The 24,555-nt window shown below is 41.3% G+C and overlaps 1 protein-coding gene across 1 annotated transcript; it reads left to right on the forward strand.

Moving 5' to 3' along the window:
* On the forward strand, window positions 1-22,989 carry LOC139728954 (heat shock factor protein-like). Its single transcript, XM_071639882.1, has 11 exons — window positions 1-141; window positions 4,305-4,413; window positions 12,987-13,111; window positions 15,384-15,502; window positions 17,189-17,323; window positions 17,879-17,999; window positions 18,490-18,830; window positions 19,449-19,557; window positions 20,705-20,761; window positions 21,388-21,460; window positions 22,528-22,989. The coding sequence occupies exons 1-11, from the start codon at window positions 1-3 to the stop codon at window positions 22,683-22,685; spliced, it is 1,488 nt and encodes a 495-aa protein (XP_071495983.1). The 3' UTR covers window positions 22,686-22,989.
* Window positions 22,990-24,555: the final 1,566 nt, after the last annotated feature.

The following is a 24,555-nucleotide window of genomic DNA, read 5'->3' on the forward strand; positions in this document are numbered from 1 at the left end:
ATGGCATCCAAGGAGAAACCTACCACAGTGGTTGCTCAGGGGGATAGTGTTCCCAAGTCTTTGTCCTGTCCAGCATTTCTGTCAAAATTATGGCTATTAGTAGACGACAAAAATACCGACGAATATATTCGCTGGAGCGCGGTAAGTAAAATAGCCACGTACGGTACGGTAGGCCCACTCGTACAATGCGCTGCACTGTCGGGGGCACAACCAGCGGCGTCCGTCCGCGGCCGCAGTTGCGGTTGTCGCATTTGCATCGAGCGCTAGCGAGAGCTGGACAATCCTCTGGCCGAGGTTCAGGCCAGGGGCCAAGTATGGTAGGTGTCCAACCTACCGACCGGGTCCATAACGACCGGCCGCGCATTATAATGGCATTGCGCGTACAGAAAGAAAATGTACGCATGGGACTACGCGCAACGGTGTTCGATTATTCACTTGGCTACGCTACCGAGTAAAATGTGGCGAAAACAACTAAGTAATTCCCTCTAAATTACCGAAATTTAGCAAAATCGAATAAGGTTTATCGTGTAACTAACGTTACATATATTATAACTAGGCCTACCTTTGCTGACTCGTTGTTAGATGTAGAGTATCCTTCCGTAATAAATTTGACGATTTTGACCGCAAAATTGTCACCGCCGCTTGTACGATCGAGCACACACGTTACACATACACATGACATAAACATTTTGTCGCCCGCTACGACCGTACGAGTTGATGCAGAAACGAGAAATGAATGTGAAAAAACAAACCGACTCATCTAATTTATTTCAATTACGATGAAAAGTTTCCTTATGAAAATCAATTCAAATTCATCAAACGGTCCTTCAAAAGTAATATCGAAGGATTCAAAATATATTCAAATATTATTGGGAAAAAAATGACGGCTAGAAAAAAACAGCGGCCTGTCGAAAAAACGCATTTAAGTGCCCTTTATACGTATTCTCAGGGTGGTCGGTGGAAATGAGCAGGGCAACTGAGTGCGGAAAAAATGACACCCCACGCGTTCGAAGCCGCCATCTAAGAGCGCGTACCTCAGATCGCATTTTCAGTGCGCGCTTGTGAATCCGGAGTATTTTCTCCACACGTGAGTAAAATTTCAGGCCAATTGTGAGATTTTTCACGTTTCTATTGATAGAAAAACGTTAGGTGTCCGGTATTATGGACACCCAACCATACTAGCCGCTCCACACACAAGTTATGAAGTAGATTCTACTACAGTACTATACTAGCTCTACGCCTCTAGACCTTGGGCTTAGCAAATATGATACTTATTTAGAAAACGGCACATATTCTTCGTTTTGAAAGTGAAAGGCGCTTTTTTATAACTAACGTTAGAAGTTATCCAGAAAAAAGAGTAGATCTAGGTCTACTCTAGAAATAGTGTCTACAAGACCCCAACTTAAGAAGAGTAGAAAGGTCTAACAGCTAGACCCTATAATTATAATAATGGTTGGGTGTCCAAGACTCCAACTCCAACACATCGACACCCTGATTTTTTTCTGTCAAGAGACCTAGATTGTCCACTTAAAATATCTGACAATTTGCCTGAAATTTTAAAATTTGCTCACGTGTAAAGAAAGTGATCTGAATTTACACGCAGTAACAAGTGCGCATTGAAAATGCGAGTTTGCGGTACATGCTCCAAGATAACTATTATTAACTGCTTCGAATGCGTGGGTTGCAACGCGCTCAGTTGCGACATATAACTGTACATGTATTTTGTAACCAGCACCCCTAACTCAGTTAGGGAAACCCACTCACAAGGGGGGCCCCTCCTTATAAGTAACCCGTCCCCCTTATAAGTAACCCTGTCCCCCTTATAAGTAACCCCCGGGGCACCCCTTATAAGGAGTCTCCACGCTTTTTTGCAATGCAACGCGAAAATGAAAGGACTGCGGCAATTCGCTTGATTATGTCCATAAAGCTTCACAAGTTTCCTAGTTACTCACGAAACTTGAGCAAAATCGGTTCGAGGCATCATATCTAAAATCATGGATTTAAATGCGATGTCAAACGACCCATGCGAATGCTGAAATGCGAGCGATTACTGGCGTGAGTGTCGCCAGGCGCGGTGGCGCGGCAATGCTTGAGTGCAGACGTGGCGACTGAGTACGGAGACTTTCGTTCATTCAGGTGGCTTTAAATGAAGGAAAAATAACAAAAGTAACGAAATAGTCAACCACCTACCTTTGCAATTGGTATTCATATATACAAAAGGATACGTTCCCATAGGGTTGTCCAGTTGAAGTCGTCCCTAAACAAAAATTTTAAGTTGAAACTTGCAAGTTTCGCCGATGAAGCTTGAAATTTCCAACAGCTCCCGCATTCAGCAAGTTGTTCAGCGCAGCAACAACTTGCTGAATGCAACTTGCTGAATGCGCCGCCGCGCCTGGCGACACTCACGCCAGTAATCGCTCGCATTTCAGCATTCGCATGGGTCGTTTGACATCGCATTTAAATCCATGATTTTAGATATGATGCCTCGAACCGATTTTGCTCAAATTTTGTGAGTAACTAGGAAACTTGTGAAGCTTTATGGACATAATCAAGCGAATTGCCGCAGTCCTTTCATTTTCGCGTTGCATTGCAAAAAAGCGTGGAGACTCCTTATAAGGGGTGCCCCGGGGGTTACTTATAAGGGGGACGGGGTTACTTATAAGGGGGACGGGTTACTTATAAGGAGGGGCCCCCCTTGTGAGTGGGTTTCCCGAACTGAACTTTACCCTCTATTGACAATGCGTGTGAAATGTACATAACGCTTTTCCTATCTATGTGCCATTCATAATCTACGGTATCATTGTTTCGCTGTTGATCTTGTTGTTTATTATCAGCTTTTTTTTTCAGTAATATGTTGACATCAAATCCCCAGTGAAGAATGCAAGGCCACTGCGCGTAGTCTCATGCGTGAAAGTTGGTTCTTTACGCGCAGTGCCGTGATTTTAGAGGGGTGTTGGTTTCAATGTACAGTGTCGACGTGTTGGACTCATACTATTTATAAAATTATAAACTAGTCTACTCTAAATGTACCAATTCTGCATGCTGCACTCTCCACTGATTGCCATTGACCTATCATTAACTAATGAGTTACATGTGTAGAGTAATCAACCCAAATCAGTTTGTAGCAGGGTGCCTATATCTTTGCACTTTCATTCATCAATAAAACAGCTGATGAACATCTAGCTCGACCAGATGCCGTGCGTTTTTGCAGCGACTAGGCTGTGTATAGTTAATGAACATCGTGTACTTTACATAGTCCAACTTTTTAGAACACAAGCAAGAGTTTATATACTTGCAAGTCAAGTGCATGTCAAGGGGAGTGACACTTGATTGGGCCTTTTCATCAATAAATGAAACAGACCCTGCCCCGGCTGCAAACAGGCACAGTTTACAAACCTGCCGCAAACAACAAGGTTGTTTAAATAGAGTGTAGAGACATTGAATTGATATTTAAAAGAAATGCACACACAATCATTTTGATTTTTGTAGTTTTAGTGGAATGAATATCTTCCTCCAGTTTCCTGTTTAAGCAATAATATAAAACTGTCAACATTCATTTAACAGTTACTGAAATTATTTAAGAAGACAAGGTTTTCATTTTGTATGGATTTAAATTTAGTAGTTCCATTCTTGTCTAGTGCGATCAGATGTCGTGCTTGTGGTTGTGTAACGCAAGCTGCCCATGATTCAACCACAACTCTGTCTAAAGTTCGACTACCTGCTACATGAAGAAACCTAGACTAGACCTACTTTTGCGCACGGTCGAATCTTGGTGCGGGTGCCAATACAGTGACAGGGCTCTGTATAGTTAGTCTTTATCATGTCTACTTTAGTAGAGGGATCTACTGAATACCATTTTACTGTTTTGCTTGAGATTATTCCACAATGCTGGTGCTGATCATCTTGACTTGTCACAATCTTTAATTTTGGATTGTATTCCTTGTGGTTTATGTGAGGCATTGTCATGATACAAACACTGCAGGTTTTGTTGTCATATTCTGTAATGGCACGAGTGTCACTGGTGATACATGTTATTTTTCCCATTTACTGTGTTAACATTGTTATTTGTATGTACTGGTGTGAAGGAATGTACAGGTTTTATGTTTGTGATGTGCACATTTTGCTCCATATATGTAAAGATCATATGCAACTTAGCCCCTTGGTTGCATCATTTGATTTCAGTAAGAACTATTGACATTATTACACTGGATGATAGGAATACAATTTTATAGGCCTACACTAGGAACACAGAAGATGTTTTCTGAAGTTGTATTAATGCTCTATTCTTTGTGATTACCCAACAGGAGGGTGACAGCTTCATAGTATCAGATCAGGTCATGTTTGCCAGCGCAGTCCTGCCATATTTCTTCAAGCACAACAACATGGCAAGCTTCATCCGCCAGCTCAACATGTGTGAGTAAAGTTATTATAATACCATTCACGCTTGAAAAGGATTTTGCATTCTACACCTATGTAGCAATCCAAAAAAGCCCTGGAACTTTGTATATGCTGCACATTATACAATACTCTGTTTCTCCTGTATCTATAGTCAAATTTTATGCATGCTTTGTTCACAAAAGATTGCCTTACCAACCACAAAGCTTACCGGATGCTTACTCTGCCAAGCAACAATGAATTCAAGGGAATTTTTGCGTAGATGAAACTCAATGAGAAGAGCAACAGATCAGTACTAGGCTGTAGATGAAGAAACACTGGGAATTTTAATAAATTACATAAACAGGAATATGATGTAAGCACTTTCAAGCTAAATTCATGTTTCTTTCTCCAAGACCATGTAGGATTTTACTCCATCAGTCTCTAATTATGGGACTAATGTCAGAATTCTTTTGTCTATGTGTAGTGTATAATTCAGCAAGGAATTACCCGGTAAAAAGGCATACAGTATAATGCACTGCCCTGCCATACTACCTCTTTGATGGCTTTGTCAGGATTACTTTTGTGGAATCAATTCCTTGCAAAGAGCAAGACCACATAATCACTCTGGTCATACGCGGGTGAGTGCAAGACCCAATGTGTCTCTTGTTATTACAAATTTTCCTATACCAAGGGGCAATTAGCAGATCATGCTTTGTAATCTTCTAGGAACTGACTGATACGTCATACAGACAGAGCTGCCAGTTTCCCTGATTCTGCGGGAGGCTCTTTGCATTTCACTTTCTCCTTATATCTTGACAAGAGAGCATTAATGCCTCGCTTATTTGGAAATTACATTGTACATTTGTCTGTTGAGATGCACACACCGTCGGTGTCTTGGTGATTGCTCTTTGGAATATCCGTCATATTGATGTGCTTAATGTTGGCAGCCCTGATAATCTTATGCGTAGAAAGAAAGAGAATAGAAAGAAAGTTAAAAATCTTCCATTTTTCTCATATTTTCTCAGTTGCAATAGATAGTTGGAAGAAAGTCTGTGATGAAGGCTTGTGCTTACTATGCTGTCAGCCCTCTTGAGATTAGATTTATAGAAGAAAGGGAGATTTTGCAAAGGAGTCCATTAGCTGCTACAGGTACTTAGTACATGTACCCGGTACATTTCATAGCTCAATTCATATCGGAAATTTACCTCAGCATCCGTAACCCTACCCCCTATCAGATTAGATATTGTTACGACCAAAATGACTCTGAGAATGATCGCACAAAAGAAACAATCAACTGATGTTCAGGCGGTTTATTAACAGTGATATTGTGGGTACAGACTGGTAATCGGTTTCACATCAGTACAATAATGATCAATAGAAACAAATATAGTCAGTAATGGAATCACTTACGTACGCATTACACGCAATATCCCTGGAAATGTCCAAATACGATGCTCGATGCACAAACGAATGATCCGCGATGCACCGATGAATGATTCCTCTGACGTAACTCCAGAGGTACAGGTTACGATAGTCCACGGTATAGATCCGGGGTAAAATCCACGATATACGTCCACGGCGAAACGTGCAGAGTCCAAACGTTGTGACGACCACGTCCAGTTGATGCGTTGAATGATGATTCACTTTATATTGTCCAGCTATGAATCCAGCCCGTAACAGCTTTGCCGTAGCAATGTTCATTGACATTAAAATATGGAGTCCAATGAAGGCACATTAATTCTCTGCAGGCAAAAATGTCTCCCAAGCCAAGTATCTCCACAAACATAACAGGTCAGCAGGTAACACAGGACTGACTATAACAAGTCGCTTCAGAGCCAGAAGTGACGTAACTCTCAGAGCAGAGGTGTTGGGTACTCTGCCTACTGCAGAATTTCTCTGGCTTATATACTATCCATTCACCCCCTTCTAGCACATTCTATAACTCTCTCCAACCTACTAGCCAGTCCAAGTTCCAGGAAACCTGGATGACTCACTGCCTAACTATGTACAAAACATCACTGCCAAGAATAACTACCAATCACATTGGGCTACAGGGACAGTGCCTCACTCAGCCAAATATGTTAGCACTTCCCAGAACTTTCTGGAATGGGTGAAATCATTCTAGATTGAGTGAGCTATAATGTATTTCCTGTTACATGCATGTACTGTATAGCTACATTGTATACCACCTAGAAAATTCTCCACTTATCTGGTCAGCCTGTATGTACTATATCTATACCACATAGAATGTTCTCCATTAATCTGGTCAACCTGTGTACATACACATTAAAACAATCATGCATGCAGTACATCATACATGTACATAACTACTAGTGTGTACATTTGTGACACCATCCCCCATGGGAAAAAGAAAGCCTTGCCGTAGCAAGGGTTTCTTTTACCTTCACAATTTCTCATTATTATTTACAACAAATGTGAGGTAAAATCCAAATCAAGCCACAATAATCACATACTATCACTTGTCTTTTGGATAGCTGTATTCATTCCATGTTCTCTTTTCACGGATACCAGTTACATTGATATTGCTTGGATTCTCGGAGCTTATACAATCATATCACACTGTTTTGCACACATTAATGAATATGCTAAACACATACACTGGAAATGATATGCGGTGAAAACTTTTCACCTTTGATACTCTCTTCATGTTACACTCTTGACAGAGCGTCGGCAATTACATTGTTTTTGCCTGCCACATGTTTGATTTTGAGTGCATATGGCTGCGTCATCATGCTCCATCTGAACAACCTGTTGTTCTTCACTTTGAACCGGTCTAAAAAGACCAAGGGGTTGTGGTCAGTATAGACCGTGATCTCCCCTTTGCTATTTGTCAAGTACACTTCGTATTGCTGGAGGGCAAGGATGAGACTGAGAGCCTCCTTCTCAATTGTGGAGTACTTCTTCTGGTATGCGTTCAATTTTTTTGAGAAGTAGCTAACTGGTCGTTCAGTGCCTTCTTCATCTTCTTGGAGCAAAACCGCTCCCACTCCTACATCGCTAGCATCTATTGCCACCTTGAATGGCTTTGCGAAGTCAGGAGCTGCCAAAACAGGCTCATTAGCAAGGACTGCCTTTAGTTTCTCAAAGGCTCTTTGACACTCATCAGTCCAGGTGTACTTTGCCTTGCCCTTCAGCAGGTTTGTTAGGGGGGTGACTACAGTGCTGAAATTCGGTACAAATTTCCTGTAGAAACCAGCCATGCCCAGAAATCTGAGCAACTCCTTCTTGGATTGGGGGATGGGAAAGCCTAGTATAGCCTCTACCTTGGCTTCTCTTGGCAATACTTGTCCCTGACCGACTACATGCCCGAGATACACCACTTTGGCCTTTGCAAATTCACTCTTTGCCAGATTAATCACCAATCCAGCCTCCCTGAGTCGATCAAAAAGTTGCCGCAAGTGTGTAATGTGCTCCTCCCACGTGTCACTATACACAAGGATGTCATCAATGTATACTACACAGTGGTCAAGTCCGGCAATGATTTGGTTTGTCAGCCGTTGGAAGGTGGCCGGAGCATTCTTCATGCCGAATGGCATTACTTTGCATTGGAACAAGCCATCTGGTGTAGCAAAGGCAGAAATCTCTCTGGCTTTGTCGGTCAAGGGCACTTGCCAATATCCCTTTAGAAGGTCTATTTTACTGACATATGCAGAATTTCCGACCCTGTCAATGCAGTCTTCTAGTCTGGGAATGGGGAAAGAATCTGTTTTCGTCACGGCGTTTACCTTGCGGTAATCAATACAGAATCTTTGAGACCCATCCGGTTTGGGCACCATGACGATTGGGGAGCTCCAACTGCTTTTACTAGGTTCTATTATGTCATTGTCTAGCATGTATTGAACCTCTTCCCTTACTTTTTGCAGTTTGCTTGGGTTTAGTCTGTAAGGGTTTTGCTTGATAGGGTCAGCATCTCCTACATCGACATCATGTACAGCCAGAGGGGTGCAGCCTGGCTTGTCCTTACACAATTCTTCGTACTCGTGTAACAGACTAGTCACATCTTTCCTCTGATTTTCAGGTAGGTAGTTCAGTGCCTCATCCACTTTCCCTAACATCTCTGAGTTAGACAACCTGGCACTAGAGGGCTCGCTTCCATTCTCATCTTGAGCTTCTCCCTCTTCATCTACTTCTACTACCACCTGAGCTACGCCTACCGGCTGACTAGCCTTTCTCTCGTAGTACTCTTTCAGCATGTTTACGTGACACACCCTCTGATCTTTTCGTCTGTCTGGAGTACTGATCACATATTTCACATCATTGAGTTTCTTTTTGACACAGTATGGGCCACTGAACTTGGCTTTCAGTGGTTCACCTTGTATGGGCAGCAGTACAAGAACTTTGTCACCTGGGTTGAAAATTCGGGCTTTGGCATTTTTGTCTGCCTTTCTCTTCATAGAGTCTTGTGACACTTTCAAGTGTTCCCTAGCTACCTCACAAGCCTTTGAAAGCCTTTCACGAAACTTTGACACGTAGTCAAGTAGGTGGACCTCATCATCCTCAGTCATGAATTTCTCTTTGATGAGCTTCAGTGGGCCCCTAACTTCATGACCGTACACCAACTCAAATGGGCTGAAACCCGTTGACTCATTAGGGGAGTCCCTCGTTGCAAACAGCAGGAAAGGGATGCCCTTATCCCAATCCTCGGGATATTCCTCACAAAATGCCCTAATCATTGTCTTTAGGGTCTGGTGGTAGCGCTCCAACGCACCTTGGGATTGGGGATGATAAGCTGACGACTTCAGCTGCTTCACACCCAAACGATACATCACCTCTTGAAATATGCCTGACATGAAATTTGACCCTTGGTCAGACTGCACTTCCTTGGGCAACCCATACCTAGTGAAAAACTGCACTAGAGCATCTACCACAGTCTTAGCAGTGATATTTCGCAATGGGATAGCCTCTGGAAACCGTGTAGACATATCCATGATTGTCAAGAGGTACTTATGACCCGACCTAGTCCTAGGCAAAGGTCCAACACAGTCGACTAAAACCCGACTGAATGGTTCTTCAAACGCAGGAATCGGAATCAATGGCGCCGGTTTCACTGAATGCTGTGGTTTACCAGCCACCTGACATGTGTGACAAGTCTTACAAAACTCAGCCACATCCACATTCAACCCTGGCCAATAAAAATGCCTCATGATCTGATCCTTTGTCTTTCTGACGCCTAAATGGCCGCCAACAGGTAACTCGTGAGCAATCCTCAAGATCTCACCGCGGTAACAGGGAGGGACAACAACTTGACGGACCACCGTCCAATCCTCATCAGCTGGCCTATGGGGAGGTCTCCACTTCCTCATCAAAATGCCATCTTTGACATAATAGCACTCAGGGACCTTTTCAGCCTCAGCCTCAGAACACGCCGTCTGAGACAAGCCTTTCAACTCAGAGTCTGCCTGCTGTGCTTCAACCAAGGAAGACTTGCTAAACAGCCCATCACTGTTAGCCTCGGAGCCTAATACAGCAACCCCATCATTCAAATCCTTGAAAAAGGTTTCTGCCAACCAAACACCGGAATTCTCCTCCACATCAACAGAATCCGCATCATCTTGAACAGCTCTACGAGCCTGAGACCTAGTCACAACACAATCTGGGAAAATCCCAGGAAACTCCTCCTGCAACTGCTCAGTTTCAGCAACCACCACTGGTTTATCCGAAACAACTGGAGACGCAACCACCTTGTCCCCAGCCAAGTCATTCCCCAACAAAAAGTCAATGCCTGCCATGGGCAACTCAGGAACAACTCCAACAGTAACAGGACCAGAAACTAGGTCACACTTCAAATCCACTCTATACAGTGGCACTGACATATAACTGCCATCAACAGTCTGAATCAAGACTTTTGCATTCACTGCACTATCTGGTGGAAAAGTCATACCACCATCCACCATCAATGACTGAGAAGCCCCCGTATCCCGCAGGATGACCACTGGCTTACCTGCCTCACCAGAAGTACATGGGGTCACCTCACCATCAAACAAAAAGCTACGATAGCTCTCATCCACCTGCTTCAGCCTATCTTTGAATTTGGGAGATTGACTTTCAACGGCCTGTGTTTCACTGAACGGGACACTGTTTTCGGGTAGGACACTTTTTGACATGACAAATCCCATGTCCTTCTTTGTTTTGTTTTGCAACTTCCAACACTGTGACTTTACATGCCCTGTCTTGTTACAGTGAAAACATTTGATGACATTTGCACTTGTACTGGACCCTTTGTCAGATTGAGACTTTGGTGCCGATGAAGTTTCAGAACTCGTGCCTTTTTCAGGACCAGCATTCTTTGGATTGCTCGACTGAATTTTGTCTCTCTTATTTCCAGAGAAATTCCTGAAAGGTGGTCTGTTGTCATTTCTGTGGGTCAGCTCATACTCATCAGCCATCAAGGCTGCTTTATGCAAACGTGTCACTTTGTGATCATCCAAATGTGACCTCACACTGAAAGCAACACTCTTTTTGAATTCTTCCAAGAGAACAACCTCACGTAGGTTATCAAAGTCCTGATCCACTTTCAGGGATCTGTACCACCTATCAAACATCATTTCTTTTTCACGAGCAAACTCAACATGTGTCTGGCCTGGTTTGCGGTATGAATTTCTGAACTTGTGTCTGTATGCCTCTGGCACCAACTCATAAGCATTCAACACTGCTTTCTTGACTGTGACATAGTCACGTGATTGCTCTTCAGAGAGAGATGAGTACACATCAGCTGCTTTGCCGACAAACACACTTTGAAGGAGCAAGGGCCAAAATTCCTGTGGCCAGTTCAAGCTGTTAGCCACCTTCTCAAATGACACAAAATATGCATCAACTCTGTTTTCTTCAAACTTTGGCACCAATCGAATGTTCTTTGCCAAATCAAAATCAGAGGGAGCCCTTTCACGATTTCCAACAGTCTGTGCATGAGTCAATTCTATCTCACGCAACTTCATTTGTTGCTCCATTTCAAATTTTCTCATTTCCATTTGTTCTTTCTCCCTCTCTCTTTCTAATCTCATCTTCTCTTTTTCCAGTTCTACTTCCCTTGCTCTTTCTCTCTCCTTCATTTCCAATTTAGCAAGCTCAAGCCGTGTTTGATCTGAAATTTGAGCTCGATCTGGAGTATCAATTTCTTCTTTGAGCTCCATGTGACCAGCTACTAAGTCAAGAATCTCTGCCTTTCTTGCACCTTGTGGAACATCTACATTTAAATGCTGTGCAACAGCGGTCAAATCACATTTGCGTAACCTTTGCAAATCTTTGAGGGACAAATCTGTCCTCTGAACAAATGCCTGAACATCCATTGTACTGATTGACATTGTCACACTTTATTACACACAATATACAATTGAACAATCAACTCAACTGGTATTTTGTCTGTACCAATGTTCTAGATTCCGGAACGTTCCAAATTCTATATTTTGGCTTTAAATTCAATTCCCGGACAAGCCCCCAATTTTGTTACGACCAAAATCACTCTGAGAATGATCGCACAAAAGAAACAATCAACTGATGTTCAGGCGGTTTATTAACAGTGATATTGTGGGTACAGACTGGTAATCGGTTTCACATCAGTACAATAATGATCAATAGAAACAAATATAGTCAGTAATGGAATCACTTACGTACGCATTACACGCAATATCCCTGGAAATGTCCAAATACGATGCTCGATGCACAAACGAATGATCCGCGATGCACCGATGAATGATTCCTCTGACGTAACTCCAGAGGTACAGGTTACGATAGTCCACGGTATAGATCCGGGGTAAAATCCACGATATACGTCCACGGCGAAACGTGCAGAGTCCAAACGTTGTGACGACCACGTCCAGTTGATGCGTTGAATGATGATTCACTTTATATTGTCCAGCTATGAATCCAGCCCGTAACAGCTTTGCCGTAGCAATGTTCATTGACATTAAAATATGGAGTCCAATGAAGGCACATTAATTCTCTGCAGGCAAAAATGTCTCCCAAGCCAAGTATCTCCACAAACATAACAGGTCAGCAGGTAACACAGGACTGACTATAACAAGTCGCTTCAGAGCCAGAAGTGACGTAACTCTCAGAGCAGAGGTGTTGGGTACTCTGCCTACTGCAGAATTTCTCTGGCTTATATACTATCCATTCACCCCCTTCTAGCACATTCTATAACTCTCTCCAACCTACTAGCCAGTCCAAGTTCCAGGAAACCTGGATGACTCACTGCCTAACTATGTACAAAACATCACTGCCAAGAATAACTACCAATCACATTGGGCTACAGGGACAGTGCCTCACTCAGCCAAATATGTTAGCACTTCCCAGAACTTTCTGGAATGGGTGAAATCATTCTAGATTGAGTGAGCTATAATGTATTTCCTGTTACATGCATGTACTGTATAGCTACATTGTATACCACCTAGAAAATTCTCCACTTATCTGGTCAGCCTGTATGTACTATATCTATACCACATAGAATGTTCTCCATTAATCTGGTCAACCTGTGTACATACACATTAAAACAATCATGCATGCAGTACATCATACATGTACATAACTACTAGTGTGTACATTTGTGACAATATCATTAACATGCTGTGGCATGATTCACTCATTTACAGATGGCTTCAGGAAAAGGTCCAGCTTGGAAGATGGTGCTTTGAAGACCGATCGAAAGGACATTGAATTCCAACATCCCCACTTCCTCAAGGGAAAAATCAATCAACTGCAACTCATTAAGAGGAAGGTATGTGGTGAACCTGTGTTGTCACTTTCTTGCATTCTCTCTTCTTTCATTAAAGGACAAGTTTACCTTCATAAACATAAGGATTGAGAGAATGTAGTAATATTAGTAGAACACATCATGGAAAGTTTGAGGAAAATCGGACAATCCGTTCAAAAGTTATGGATTTTTGAAGTTTTTGTGCAGTAACCGCTGGATGAGAAGACTACTGCAGTGTATGAATAACTTAGCTGTCACATGCGTACAACAATATAAGGAAAATGTAAAGAGAATTTCACAAAATTTCATCTTTTGAAAAAAAGTACACATTCCCCTGACTCATTGCCGTCATATGTTACGGGTAATATTATTCCCCCTGCCTTTAGAAAGAGGCAAGTCAAGTGCTCTTTTATTATGCGAAAAAAGTTAAAATATGTTGAATTTTCTTTACATTTTCTTTATACTGTTGTACGCATATGACTCACAAGCTGTAGTAGTCTCCTCATCCAGCGGTTCAAACACAAAAATGTTAAAAATTCATAACTTTTGTATCGATTGTCCAATTTTCGTCAAACTTTCACTGATGTGTTCTACTAATATTGTTGCATTCTCTCAATCCTTATGTTTAAGAAGGTGAACTTGTCCTTTAAGGTCTTTCATGTGCTCATGCAGAGGCTTGCAAGCCATACGAATAATGTTGTGCACAGCTACTCCATAGCAACAAAAATCCTTGGGTCAAATTGCTCGCTGCCAAGCTGTCGTGTTGGTAGCAGCAATTACCATGGTTTGTGACTTTCGTTGGATGCTCAAGTCGAATAAAACAGGGTCCTGATGTTTTTCATTTTTGTAGATAATGTTTCTTGTGGATGATTACCAGGGCCCCATTTCATAAAAAGCTGATATGATAGCAACTCTTGCTGCACAGCAATTGTTATGGTAATGACAAGAATCCAGCTTCCAGCTTGCTGTTGCTGAGGGAAGTTGCCATTCCAGCAAGAGTTGCTATCATATCAACTTTCATGAAATGGGGTCCAGGTCTTTGAGTTTCTGGGTACAACATGAGTACCCCACTAATTGCCCTAAATGTTGAGCAATGCAATTTGCTTAAAATTATAGGAGTCAGATAAAACTTCGTTTTGTGATGTTGAATTTGTTTAAACACTCCTATCTACTGTCTATATTTGATGTTTCTGCTGTGTTCAAATGCTCAGCATCAAAGGCAAAATACCAGAAATGTTTGAGAATTGTGTAGACTTTATGGGTTTCAGTTCAGTAAACTTATTTCTGTAACATCAATTTACAGCATACAGAAGATCAGAAGACAAGATGTGTGGTCATGAAGCTTATTGGAGCATGCAAAGAAAAAAGAAACAAAGGAAAGAGTTTTTGGTACCCCAGGGTACCAAAAGCTGGATCATATAGAGTAAAATATCCCGTTTGCGGCAGTTTAAGCATTGTTAAGGGTTTTTCCAACTTGTAAACAAATCAGGCAAATTATTTTCAACCATTTCATATATCATAGACAAGATTATTCATTAACGCAATTGTTTTCATAAAAGAAATTTACCATTGACCAACGCAGTTTTCATGATTTACCATGGCAAAACCCGGCACAATTTTCGCTGATAAGGGCGATATGCGACGTAGTATTTCTGCTTGCGGCACGATGTACAATCCCTATGCAATACGCGCTTGCTCCGCGATCTTTAGTTGAACGCCTTCACATGTCTCGCGAACATTACGTAAGTGCCAATTCCCATTGCGAAAGCACGTGAAAATAGCGGGCACACATGCATTGGCCGCAAACAAAATCGCAATTCTGGCGGTGTTGTTGATGTCTTTCTTGTGTTTTTCTTAATTTTTTCGATGGTAACATCCACTTTCCGAACAAAAATGGCGGTCCACATCGGCTCGTGAAAGTTCTATTTTATGCGAGGATATGTTTTCAAAATCCATGAGCATCGGGAAAATGACAAAAAAATCAAGTTTCTTGGACCATTATTTCTTAATTGTTATGTTAAGAAGTACCGAAAATTCTATTTTGGATGCGATATGTTGTCATTTAGGTGAGAAAATTTCACTTTCGTCAGAGATCGTGCCCATTTTATCGGTTGGTTTTTGTTGATTGCTAGTGTGTTAGTATATGTGTAGTGTGCATGTAACAGTGCAATGCTGTGTTCAGCGGTATATTACCGTGTAATTTGTACCTGCCGCGAACGGCTGCATGTCCGCTTACTGCCGCAGTTACTCTAGAGCTACATTTGTACAGTGTATGCCCTCTGTGTCTTTATGCCAGGGGACCAACAAGGACGAGACCAAACTGAAACCAAGTGAAGTTGGAAAAATGCTCTCAGATGTACGCGAGATGAAGGGGAAGCAGAATAACATCACGTCCAAATTGGAATCGATAAAAAAGTAAGATCTGGACCCCGTTTCACAAAACTTGTTATCAGTGACAACTGCTACATATCTATGACAAATTTGCTCTCACCCAATCAGATGCAAGGATTTCAGTAGCTTATAACAACTATGACAACTTGTCACTGATAACAAGTTTTATGAAATGGGGCCCTGGTTTATTTGAGGATTAGTCTCCCTGTAATTTGTGTGTTTTAATGCTTGCATGCTACAGTTATGTGAGAGTATTTGGCTGAATCTGGGAAAGATTTTTTTTTTTTCCCCCCGTGGAAATTCTGTTTTAAAGTCGAGACTGCCATTTTCATGATTGCATGGTCTTGGGGAGCCCAAGTGCACTTCCACACTGGTTCTGGAGGAGAAAGTTCTGTGGTGTATGACTTTCTCTGTGATGCTGGACCTAGTGTGAACACAGGGAAAGAGCTCTTGTTTCTCTGTCAGAGGACTGAACATCTATTATGGTTTTATTCCAGTTCTTTGAACACAGACCCAATGTTTCCACATGGGACAAAGTTAGTGGTGAACTTTTTGGTAACACATCGTAAATGTATGCTATCAAGTATAATTTGTGCTGTCCATAGCTGGTATGGTAGAGATTATTACACTTTGATTCTGAAGTGCAGTCATCCTTACCCAAGTTGACCTCACATAAGTTGAAAAATTGAGCACCTTATACATATGTATACACAGCCAATTAAAAAAAAGGGACAACAACAAAATCAGAGAAAGATTCTGCCTTGATGGATTTAGATAAGGCATATATGTTGATTCCATTGTGCAAGTCAAAACCCACATAAGTTGAAACACTTTCTGTGGTCCCTGTTAATTAGACTTAGTTGATGTTGACTGTGTTGTATAGTAAATGCATGACATTGTTCACTCAGTCTAGGTATTTTAATCGGGCTGAGTTTGAGTCTTGATTAGACCTGTTGGTACAGTGTGTGTGCTCTTGACACTTACATGTAGCTGTCATTCATTGTTGCCACATAGAGTTTGGTAGCATGCATTGAATACTGGAATACGTAAATATTCTTTATGATATGTTTGGTGTGGGGTTTGAATCTGCACTGCAGTTGTGACTTCAGTGCCACTGGGGTTGTAATTCCTGCATTGGAAGGTCCAGACCGCTTAGAGCTTGCCTGCAGTGTAAAGTGGGCAACTCACTGGCTTTGAGACTGGGTGGTGACCTGGTGCTGACTTGAGTCTCACTGGTCTCTGCGACATCCCCTGGAGACTAGCCTGGTCTCAGTGGGATCTCAAGAAAATAGAATATGTTTGATATTTTTGAGACTTTTTTCAGTATCCAGCTGGTCTATAGGACATCTCGGTGGCATCTCCCTAGTCACAAAGATTAATTTTGTCTGAGAAGTTTAGGAGACTTCTCTGTGACCATGCGGAGAGCCATGGTGACCTGTTGACGTTAGTGTGGAGATATGTTGCTGAGACATCTCACGGAGACAACGTCACAGTGATGTAGAGTACCTGCGACTTGTGGACGAGTAAGTTGTTACCTTGTTTGGAGACGTCTCTGAAGTCGGTCTGGAGTTGCCTATTTAATGAGAGCACAAGCCATTCCCTGGGGTCTCTTCAGTTGCGGCTCCTCCAGTTAGATACGATGTAGGCCCTAATGCATATACCAGACTTGACAGACTACACGTACACTCACGTTTTCTTTTCACATTACAGCGAAAACCAGGCTCTGTGGCGGGAGGTGGTTAGCCTTCGCCAGAGACACGAGAAACAGCAGAAGATTGTCAATCACCTCATTCACTTCCTCATCAGCCTGGTCCAACCAAACGGCCCATCAGGGAAGAGGAGACAGTGAGTACATCAGTGGTGCTTATTAGTCACACTGTCAGCATTAGTACATGTGGTACACAAACAGGAACACCAAATGGTAATAGTAGTAGTAGTAGTAGAAGTAGTTGTAGTAGTAGTAATAATAATAATAAAAATAATAATAATGATAATAATGATAATATTAATAATAATGAAATATGATGATAATGATAATAATAATAGTAATAATAATGATCATAATGATAATGATTGTAGTAGTAGTAGTAAAAGGAGTTGCAGTCGCTGCTTTGTCATCATGGTCATTGTTGTGCTAATGATAACAATACCAATCAATCATATTTTTTTTAAACAATTTTGTTGTTCTTGCTGCAATCACTATGATGTAAATATGAATAATAATTCTAGCATTCATCTAGCATTGAGCGCTAACATTTCATCTGACAGTGACATCACTACTTCAAAGCACCACAGCTGCCTAATATTGGGTTTTAGCGGCTACTAAACATATCCCACTTAAATGCTATGTCTCTGTTGACACCATTTCTCACTAAAATGCAATGTCTCTGTTGATATCAGGGGGTCGCAGCTGATGATTGCAGACATCCCAGATGGGACTGGCCCCAGCAGAGCCAAATATGCACGCACCACTCCTGGCGTTGCTACAATCGATGAGATCCCGGCCAGCGAGGAGATTCCGGTGAGTTGAATTGAACGATGCATCATTGGCTCAGTGAGGATGTCCTACTCACGATATCGTGGGTTTGGTCAAAACTATCTTTGTCTTGAAAAATTAAAAACAAAAACCTCTGAACTGTTTCTAGTGTTTCTAGTTACAAACAAAAATATAAAGAGTGCATGGTCGTAATGGATTGTAAGATTGGTACATAATTTATTTAGTTCTCATTGAGGACTGACCATTTTTGGTGCATTCCGTGTTGTGAAGGAGAAGTTGTTGAGATAGCTTGCACATGAAGGCCTGTCTTTGCTGGGCAATAGCCTAATGGCACTAGGTTTTCAGAGTGTTTTGAATTTATTATTAAAACTGCTAAGCCAAGCATCTACTCTCACATTTTGGCGTTCACCAAGGAAACATAACAATCTTGGCTCACATTATATGAATGTGCTTGGCTGATGACTGTTATGTGTTTCACATTAGTATGTACACACACGTGTGATTTGATCCACAGGCCAGCGACCTGGATCTCTTTTCGGTGGATTCAGTCGGAGGCAGTGCCATTCTGTCAGAAGTGCTGCCCGAGCCACCCATAAGCCCCGATGTGGTATTCCCAGCCACACCGTCAACCACTGCATCCGGCATTGGTGCAGGCAGCCCCATTGGGTCCTTCGATCTAGAAGGCAGCAGTATCCTCCCCGACCCCAATGCTGCTGAAGTGGCAGAAGGAAGCAATGAGGAAAGTTTGGGAGGGGGGCAGCTTGTGGTGGCCGGCACCCCCCAGGTAGTCCCTGGACCAGACAACGGCACAACTAGACCTGAAATCCAGCGTTTACTGTCCAACGAAGAGCAGAGGTGAGCTTATGCCACACTCTGATGAGCTTCTCTAGTGTCCATGAAACAGATTATCTGAGTTGTGTACAATCGCACATGGCTAAAACAACAACGTAAATGTGTATATTTTGTTTTCATTTTCGTAAGATTTTATTCTAGAGCTCTATTTGAAGCTTTTCATGCAAGGTTATCCTAAAATCTGATCATATGAACATGTTTCACAGCAACTACCGGTAGTTAGTTTCCTAATTTCCAAACACTCCTTGACTCAGACTTTAGACTGTGATGTGAGAGGTAGCTCAGATATCAAACTTTCAGTTTTCTAGACAAATATCAGATCTCTTCTTTTTTTTTGTTTTTGTTTTTGTTTTTTAAACCAACTCACATTTCTTCAGTTTTCTTAGCTCCGATGTCTTTCACTTAGCCAGGTAATGGTTATAATGGTTCACATATCATATCAGAAAATTTGTATTTTACCATTTTACTTACATGGATTGTATAACGTTATATCTTCAATTGACAAGCATGTAGTCATTGTAAGTTCGTTGGCCAAATTTGTTCCATGTCTCTTTTCCTTCTCAAACACACCACGTTTGGTCTTATGTGGATTTTGCTTGTTTTCACTTATTGTCGGCACAGGCAAGAACTGGGGGACCAACTCAACAATGTACAGACTAACCTGAAAGAGTTCCAGAACTTGATCGCCAATTCTCCAAACCTGTCATTTGAACTGGGAGGACTTTTGCAAGTAAGTATCAAGAATTTGAGCCTGCTCATTGTTATGTACAGTCTGACCTCAATTATCTGGCCATCTATTATCCAGACTTCTCTATGATCTGGACATGTTCACTCCGTGAAGATGTTACAAAAAAAAAAAAAATGATTTCAGAATCCCACAAAATTATTCATCTCTAACATTCCCAACAGAGAAGTGTTTTCCCTAAAAAAACAAAAACAAAACCCCAAAAACACCAGCCTATAATTTTAATGAGGCTAGCAGAGATTACACTACTATTGCAGGGCATACTACCTACTTAACTACTACTGGGTTGGCAGCTGCATGTAAATGTGCGTAAACATTGTTTTTGCAATATCTGGCCAAATCGCTTACCCAGACAGATGCTGGTCCTGACATTTCTGGATAACAGAGGTTGTACTGTAGTTGCTATATTTTCAAGTGTTCATGTTTGTTTGTTGATTTTTTTTTTTCTATCTAGGGTGTCACATTTTACTCCATCCGTATTTGATTTGTCAAGTGGGGGGGGGGGGGGGGGGGGGGGGGGAATGGTGTGATTTTGTGTTTGTGCAGGTGAATATGGACTTGGTTGGATCACTTCAGCTACTTTCACTACTTTGAATGGAATGAAGTCATTGCCGGCAATGGCCTTTCGTAAAAATGATTCTATTTGCTAAGAGGATACACCAATCATCATAATTCTTGTCTAACAATGAATGTTGGGATTATTGAACTCAAATAGAAGCTGAAATGGTGACTTAACCATACCTGTGTTTATGTCATCATGTCCAATTTGATCTTCAAGCTTTCATGTTACATGTAATTCTTACTGTTTTGTCATGCGCTTAAATTTTCTTAACGTGCATAGTCATCTCTTCAAAGAAGGGGAATAATACAAAAACAACCCCCCCCCCCCCCCAAAAAAAAAAAAAAAAAAAAAAACCCACTGGTGTTTTGTTGAAGGCTGAGTTCAATAGTTCATATGTAGCCCCACAGTTGTATGACCACATCTGTGTTACGAATGTGGGGTTAACTTTCTCTCTGTGTAACCTTCCTTGCTGTAGGCCACTGAGTGGATTGATAATACAGTATATCACCTATCCTTAATGTTACTTTTGTGTGTGTGTGTGTCATTACACATCACAATCTCTTCTCACAGGACTTCCAAGACTTCTTTCCTGACCCAGTGACAACACTTCCAGAATTTCCTTTATCAGTAAGTAATTTTCATCTCTAGAAAATGGGATGACATGACATTTGCTCCTGCAACGATTGCTCCAGTCTTCTTTTCTCCAAGGACTTGGGGTTGTGATAGGGTTTTAGGTGTAGTTTGATGTGAGGATTAGGATTAGGGTTATGGCTGTGTTTGTGGATACGTCTTAAGTTTGGCTTAGTGTGCAGTTATTTTATGAGAGCAATTGACGCAGGAGCAAATGTTGTAGAACCAGAAAATTGAACAGCAGATTTGATCTTATCTCTTATCTGTCTATCTATCTATCTGTCTATATATCTATTTATCTATCTATCCATCTATCTATTATGTTCATTTTCTATTTTACTGTGTATTCTTTTACATTTAAGGGTTGTTTGCATCTTAGAGAATTTAATGTCAGTACTGCTATTTTTATATTTGACTGTTTGTTTTCATTATCATTTTGTAGCATTTTAACAAATGATATATCTCAATACCATGAAACATTGCAGTGCATTACTGGAGAAAAATAACAATGTGTGTGTCTTTTGTATATTGTCTGATGTTCTGATGATTTGATTATCATATATGGTGTAAATGAAGATTGTTATTTTATTTTTATTTTTTTTTTATCTTGATTTATTTCTCAGGAAAACACAGAAACGGAAGAGAAGAGTGACAATGCAGATCTACTCCGGACATCGTTAGAAACATCCGCTGAAGGTAGGACAAAGTGCGCCTCTGTTTCTAATACATTTGAGGTCCCCACATCCCACACAAATGTTGAGTAGGCTTTGTAGTCAGGAGTAAAGTGTTGTGGCTATTCTATGTTTTGTTACTGTACACGACATATATTTTGCGAGTCTCAATTTTCACGAATCGGGAATTCCCTGACAACTTCGCGAGTTGTTGAATTCGCGATCGTGGAGTGCTGTACTGAACAGAGAAATGTGCATGCTTAGTACGTCACATTCAAATCGGGATCAGAGTCAATATTTTTGTGTGTATTTAATTTCGCGAATAGCACTTGACTCGCGAAATATTCGGTGTATACAGTAATTGATGAAGCGGCTCAAGTTCAAGTATTGATTGAAAATTGTGTTGTTTTGTTATAAACAAGGCGGACTGCTGCAAGGGACAAGTGCTTGCAATGGGCACATAGTTAAAAGGTTTTGATTGTATGGAAACGAGCAATTGCTTTGCCACTAGGAAAACAGAAGTAAATGCCTAACTTGCACTTTGTGGTGGACATGGGCAACGGTTATTGTAACATCAAACCTTATGTCCAGTTTCCACAATTATGGCATGAAAATGCGTCAGATATACCACAGAAAGAAGTCCTGGTGGGTGGCTGCCACAGACACTGTGAGTGTTGGAAGAAATAATTATAAATTCTGAAGGGTGCAGTTGAAAGATTCCCCCCCCCCTTCTTCATCAGAGATTCCAGAAGCCGGAAGTGGCACTGGAAATATAAACTGCCACCCCCCCCCCCCCCCCCCCCCCCCCCCCCCCCCCCCCCCCCGCCTCATTTTTAAAAATGTGAGGCCGGCCATGTCATGATATGGGGTGTTAAAAGCAAATCATATATGCATTCATCAATGAGCAACACCAGTGGGCATTGATTAAAGCAAGTTTCCTGCAACTGCTAACTTTGATATAACAAGCCTCGTTTGTTCCAATGATTTTTCTCAAAAAAGTTTATACTAGGTGTCTGTAGAATCATGTCTTGGAGCATGTCAAGCTATGCGCCATAAATCAGAAAAAAATCATGACTCCCTTCCTCTTTGCAGTCCCGCCGAGCAACGAGCTGGTCACGTACAAGCCCTCCACATCCTACCCCATGGGTGCCTTCATGGTCGACGACGAGGACTCGCTGTTCAATACCCCGAACGACGACTCGCTTGCCCTCCAACAAGGAGACGATGACCTACTCGGTTTCGCACTCTAACTCTGTCGCGAGACGAGGGATGAGGATTGCCAGAAATTGATTCATAATTGACATCCCAGGTGGATGTATTGGTGCATGTTGAAACGAAAGTGTTTTATGTGATAGGAATGGAATGTCATTTCCTTCTCCATGTTTCCCCTTCTGCTTCCCCTTTCCCTCCCCTCCTCCCCCACCCCTCTTTTTCCTCTCTCTGAAAGAAATGATGACCACTTGGCTAGTTGATGAAATTGCAGGGCACAGAATGGCAGGCAAGTTAGGGAAAGAGTTGAGAGGTACACTTTGCTTTATGTACTTCAAGCTTCTATTGGGGTTAATGAAAAAAATGTGTAAAAAAAATTGCAATACAAACCTTTTTTTTTTTTGCCATTTTTATTTCTGTCGCCAGCGTCTAGTGCATTTCCAATAAGTATGGAAAAGTTCAGCATGAAGTTGATATTTCTCTTTATGGTGTTTCTTTTTGTAAATGTAAACCCTGACTATCTCTTATTCAAGTTGTTATATTTTCACTTTCAGTATTGATGTGCTCGAGGGGGATCCGAGGATGAACAAAAAAGTTTCATCATGCTTACTGTATATGCAATAGAATTTTCTTTATAAGGGGCAATTGAAAAATGCTCCAGAAAGGATTTATGACTGTATCTTTCTCATAAAACTGCATGGTTATGGTTGGTGTGACATGGCAAACCTTTATACCTTAGTGCTGCAAAGGCAAAACTTGGAATCTAAACCAACAACAAGAAATAAACAGTACATCATTTAAAGTGATTTTTAATGCACTTAATTCTCATTGTTTGAGAGAAATTATATAGCGTTGCACAGTCGGTTCTTCTATCTCGGCTTATTTGTTGTACCATAGTGTATTGATGATATGCCTTGTAGTTGAAAACTGTAAATTAAGAGATGTATACATGTATTATTGATATAAAGTAATGCCTCATGCAAGATAGAAGATGGATCTTGTAGACATTTGTGATGCTAGTATCTTCTCTCAATTCTGCCTGGGCATGGGAGAATGTAAGAAGTGGATTAAGAAGGAGATAAAGTGTGGAGCTCAGCAGCTGGTGACAGAATGTTTGCTACATCCTCCTATCATCTGCGATGCCAGTTTGATCTGGGTCCTTAAAAGTCATTGACAGCTTTTACCTATGTAATTTTACCTTGAAATTTGTGGTACTACATCCATTGTAACCATCAAATTTACAGTCTATAGAGGAGAATTATGTGTATGTGGGTATTCTGTGGCACTGTTAGCACATCAGCAGAATATTGCTTCGCTCAGCTTGATATCGCGACCTGAAGAACTCTCTGATGCAGGAACATGCAGATAGCTGCTACCTCCAGCAGAGCACTAAAAGAGATGCATCTCCCTCCCTGAATGGGCAGTCTGGCAAAGTGTCCTCATATTTGAATCAGGGAGGTGTTACTGAAGGAGTGGAAATTCTTCATAATCCATGCAAACACGTGCTTGGGTTCTGAAGCATTACAGTGGGATGTCTTGTGTTCTTTTATGCTTTCTGCTCAGCATCTCTCTATATCCAAGACAAAATTTGGAAACGACAAAAAGGTGTCCCATTTCGTTGAATTTTGAGCTGTACTTCAATTGAACCATTTGAATGAAATATTTAGATTTGTTGAGAATAATTAGGAAATAATTCAAAGTTATACACCTGTTCTTATGTGCCATCAAAAGGAAATGAAAATTAGGGTGAGCAAAAAACCCAATAGTTTTCCATGATGCATACATTTGTGCACTGTGGCTTCTTATCTTTATAATCTGGCTTATTTGCTCTGTTAAGTACTCAGATACAGCGCATCACAATGTGCTTATCTAATTTTTGCGTTTAAAAGTGTAATTTTACACTGCATTTGA

Source organism: Diadema antillarum, unplaced genomic scaffold (genome assembly GCF_040938485.1).
Source record: "Diadema antillarum isolate AM-2024a unplaced genomic scaffold, OU_Dant_1.0 seq00000207_RagTag, whole genome shotgun sequence".
NCBI lineage: Eukaryota > Metazoa > Echinodermata > Echinoidea > Diadematoida > Diadematidae > Diadema > Diadema antillarum.